This window comes from Austrofundulus limnaeus, unplaced genomic scaffold (assembly GCF_001266775.1).
Source record: "Austrofundulus limnaeus strain Quisiro unplaced genomic scaffold, Austrofundulus_limnaeus-1.0 Scaffold858, whole genome shotgun sequence".
Taxonomy (NCBI): domain Eukaryota; kingdom Metazoa; phylum Chordata; class Actinopteri; order Cyprinodontiformes; family Rivulidae; genus Austrofundulus; species Austrofundulus limnaeus.
In genome coordinates this window covers 58,958-63,863 of record NW_013953260.1, presented here as the reverse complement: position 1 = coordinate 63,863, position 4,906 = coordinate 58,958, and the positions used below count along the sequence as shown (strand labels likewise).

General features: G+C 36.8%; 1 protein-coding gene across 1 annotated transcript in view; it reads right to left on the bottom strand.

The window, feature by feature from the left end:
• The window catches only part of LOC106532946 (putative ATP-dependent RNA helicase TDRD12), a 43,625-nt gene that overhangs the window by 26,341 nt on the left and 12,378 nt on the right, over positions 1 to 4,906 (bottom strand). The window contains exons 3-5 of the mRNA XM_014029126.1: positions 3,830 to 3,994; positions 2,764 to 2,900; positions 596 to 715 (exon numbers count right to left, since the gene is read on the bottom strand). Of these exons, the coding sequence (XP_013884580.1) occupies positions 596 to 715; positions 2,764 to 2,900; positions 3,830 to 3,994 (422 nt within the window). The remainder of the gene's footprint in view (positions 1 to 595; positions 716 to 2,763; positions 2,901 to 3,829; positions 3,995 to 4,906) is intronic.

Sequence of the window (4,906 nt, the reverse complement as noted above, 5' to 3'; positions counted from 1 at the left end):
TAGTTGAGGTCTACCTATGATGTCAATTACAGGCCTCTCTCATCTTTTTAAGTGGGAGAACTTGCACAATTGGTGACTRACTAAATACTTATTTCCCCCACTGTATATCGATTCCCATCAAGAATATGACGATGATATAGATTGATATTCTCATTTGGCCTCGATAACTGAATCATGAACCATTCAAATTGATATATTGATATAGATCGATGTATCATTACACCCCTATTGCCAACAAAGGCTTTTCAACCTAGCATTAGAAATGAACTTTTTATTTACAATTATTTCATTTGTCCAATTACTGTTGAGCCCCTGAAATGAAGTGAGATTTTTTATGTTTATTGAGTTGGTAGTATTATTAAGCTTAATTTTGTGTATGGACTGACAGGATATTTTTCATGTCTTTCTAGCTTCCTCACCATGAATGGTTCTTTGATGCTCCACACGTTTAACAGGAACACCCACGTTCATAACCAGCTTTGTAAAACCTATAAGCCTAATATTGTTAGGACTGGTTGAACCAGATTTTCTAAAGAAACTCAGAATAAGTTGAACCTGCTTTGCAGTAAAGGACCTTGTAAAAATCTCATCCTACTTGAGCTTTGCCTTCTCTTCGTGTACAGACACTCCCAGAGTTGTTGGTTTAATTCTTGATAGATGAAACTTCCTGGCCCAGTAAGGCAGCTCAAGGAAATCGTCCAGGGCTACCCGGATCCTGGTAAGATACACAAGAATTCATATTAGGCAGCAGTAATGTACAGCAGCTTCAGAAAGTATTCAGAATATTTAAATTTTTGTAGTTTTATGTTGCAGCCTGATGCTACATCCAATTTAAAAAATCTTACGTACACCTAGTTCCCCACAACAACCAAGTGAAAACAATTTTATGCAATTTGAAAATTCTATTAAATGAAATTTTCAGCTTTAATATTAAGTGTCATAAATAAAAATAATCAATTGATCAATCACCTTTCATTAACCAGATAAAACCCACTGAGATCAAGATCTCTTTTCCAAGGGTGACCTGGCCAAGAGGCCAGCAGTAGCATAATAAAACTGTCATCATAAATTGAAATCTGTTTAGAGTTCACAGAATGACCGTCAACATGTCCACTGTGCAGGGGTAGACATGACAAAACCTGGTTGTCTGCAAAACATTTTGTTTGTCCAAAAGAATCTCAAGAAAAATGTAATTTAACAAGTATATTGTTCTGTAGACAAAGTTTATTATATATAATTGTTCTCAGTCAGCCAGGTTGACAGGATCTGCATGAATAAAATTTCCTCATTTTCTTCATTCAAGTAGAGTTCAATATTCATAAGCTTCTTTCTGCTCATAGGTCAACATTTTCACTTAAATATGAGTATCCTGTGTACCTGGCCTTATCAAATGTTGGTTTAGTGTTCTGTTCGCTTTTACCAAGTTTTTTCTCCCTTTCATTTTTACAAATGATGGACACCCGCGGCAGAGAACTTTAATCAAGGTCTTTTTTGCTTGGTTGTCCACCGGACAACCAGGAGACAGGATCTGGTTGTCCGAAACGAAAATAGGTTGTCTCGAACAACCTAAACAATGGTTATGTCTATCCCTGCTGTGATATTTTAGTCTCCCTATTTATATCTGCTAATTAAAATGACAAAAAGCCTATACATTTTTTACGTTATTATAATTAAATTCTCATAAAATAAGTCATAACATAATTGTATTAAGGCAGCAAAAGTATAACTTCTATTTTTATTTTTCAAATAAAAGCAAACAAATGACATATTTAAATTTTTTTAAAGCCTTTAATAGTACCATGAATCTGTGGTATTTTTTCCTTCAATGTTTCATAATCCCAAAATCTCACACTGACCTGTGCCTAAACTTGACCAAATACATGATGTGTTTAATGATCTAATTGTTTCCTATTACCGTATTTATTCGTGTATAATACGATCTCATGTATAATACGACCCCCCACTTTTTCGAGCTTAAAAAGCATAAAAAATTTAATCTTCAAACTACCTCCAATTTCATACAGACTTCAAGATTTTTCAGCCTTTGCAGTCTTTATACATATCAGTAAAATGATCATTGTACTGTTCATTTTATTTTAACATATGTACTAAAAGGTATTTTGACAAATATATTTCAGCTGTAGCAGCATCATATGAATTCTGACATTTTACACATAGTCCACCAGGATGCGACAACACAAAAGTCAGAGACTTCACATGAGATTTGGGCCATCTTGTGGGGGAAAGCAGATTACTTCCTACTCGCGAGCGCCCCCTCTGGTGGGGAAACGTTTTTTTCAGGGATACAAACCTTTTCAGAACACCGGTAGACGGCAGCCATTACAGACGAACATGTGTTTGTTGTTGTTCCAGGAGTGGCTCGGTGACATGCTAATGTCATTAGTTTGTTATCATTACTAAGGTGCAGGAATACCCCCCTCCTTTTTCTTCACATCATGCCGCCTGCCTGGATCTGTTATTATCTCGCTCTGAAGCACGAAGGAGTGTCAGAGGAGAGCTCGTTTCAACTGCTTTTTACGACACGGTCTCATTTCCGGACTCAGGCATTTTGTGAATGAAGCCGATATTTCAGTTAAAATATATAAGTAAAAATATTTATCCGAGTATAGGACTACCCCCCAACTTTATAGATGATTTTATGGATTTAATTTTACGTATTATACTGCACTTGAATAAATACGGTAGGTTAATAAAACACGTTGAGTTTTAAAAGGAGAATTTTTGTTATGGAAGACTTCTTACTGGTCTGAGGAAACCACGATTCGTTCTCCATAGTCGACCAGGAAGCAGAGTGCCTGACAAGACATGGTGTCGGTCATGACCGATTCCATCACAGCACGACACCAAGACTTCTTCCCTTCCCAGTACACCACATAAACCTGAGAGGAAAAGAAGCAACACACAATTCATTACTTGTAAATATTAGGTAAGAGCACAAGTGTGTGTAGTTCTTTGATTTGTGTGAACCAAACTGTTTGTTGATTGAACTGTGGTGACAGTGATTAAAGAGACCTGAACAGAGAGGGACAAGAGGCATAGGTATGGCAAGTAGTTGTATAATTTAAGCAACAATTTAAAAGTACTGTCGCAAGTCATTTGTATCTTTATTCGCTATACCTGATATTGTGACTGTTTCACATTTATTAAAAATCCAAGCATGCTGAGATTACAAAACCCAAGAATACGGCAGAGCAGGGAATCTTATTGAAACTACATTTTTTATTTTTGATTATTAGGGATCAAAGCCCCTGAAGACAGGGGAACACAGCTAAAAAAGCAGTAGATTGTCATGAACTTCACCATATAAAATCTAAGTACAATGGAGACCATTAGTTTTCTTGAAAAAGCAGTTAGTTTTTAAAACATGCCTAAACATAGACTTTTGGTAAGATAGCTAAACCTTTTTTTATATCTTCTAAAATATTCTACTTTTTAAGATAAGATTGTGTTACTGGAGTCCATTCTGAGGCAGTGGACCAACTTTAACAGACACTGGCCAATAGGGGAGACTATAGCATAAAAGTTCGTTCTGCAAACACGGCTGATCAGATCTTTGCTATATTTGGCACAGACCTTTAGGACATGGCTCTTACCACAGAATTAAAAGGTGTTATTTCTCAAATAAAGATGTTTCTTTAAGACTTTTTTGTTTTTGTTTTTACAAAATCAGACATATGTACACCTAGCTCCCCACAATGACCAAGTGAAAACACAATTTTATGTTAAAATCTTGTGGCCTAAGTATCCCCGTCCTGTAAAACGTGCATATAGTTACATCACTACAGATGACACAGAAGTGTTAGCATACCTGCCCTTCCTCTAACATCTGGGGCTTCAGCCTGGGCAGGTCTTGAGTAATGTCATGGTAAAAATGGTTCATCTGAGTCTGCAGGTTGTTGTAGTGTTCCCTGGTCTCTGCATCACCACCAGGATCACAGATAACCCGACCCCACAGGCGAGATGGGTTCTCCACCTTCAAAGACCAAAGGACATGTTGTTAAGGTGCAGCACAGTCAAATCGCTTTAAATTGTGTAGTTTTATATACTAAAGTACTTCAGCATTGTGTTGGGGGTAAAAAAAACAATTTAATTTTCAGAAAGTGGAGCTAAGGAAATGACAATATTAACGTGCTAGTGTTGAATACTTGACTATGATCAAACATAAATTTAGGTGCAGATCAGACGCTGTCTGTTGCTTACAACAACGTTATATTTACGGCAAGAAGTCAAGTGTTTGAGGTTGAGTGATGTCCACATGCTGCAACAAAAACTTAAGCTTTGGATCATTTTAAAAGCCTCTTGCCATAATACAGTGTTTTTCAACCCTGGTCCTCAAGGCACTCTGGCCTGCAAGTTTTTGATGTTCCCCTGCTTCAACACAGCTGATTTCAATTGATATTAACCGGCTTTAGTTGAACTGCAACCATCTGAATCAGGTGTGTTAAAGCAGGGAAACTATTAAAACAGGCAGGGTAGTGTGCCTTGAGGAGCAGGGTTGGGAAACACTGTGTTAATAAATGTCCTGATGCATCTCAGTAAACCAGGTAAAAAATCAAAAAGAAAAAAAATTGTATAGGTCTTCTGGACGGGTTCTTCTCTAATGAAACGTTTCGTCTCTCCTCCAAGAGACTTCTTCAGTCATTTTTTAACATCCATACTGGTTCTTAAAGCATTTCTCACTTGTTGGAAATTTATAGATACATTTTAATTGGCTTCTTAAATAATCATTAAATGTTTTATTGTTTTATGTTGATTTGAAACACTTGTGAAATATATAATAAAAATAATAAATAGATACCTCTCCCTGGGCTGCCACCTTATCGTGGTGGAGGGGTTTGAGCGTCCCAACGATCCTAGGAGCTATGCTGTCTGGGGCTTTATATCC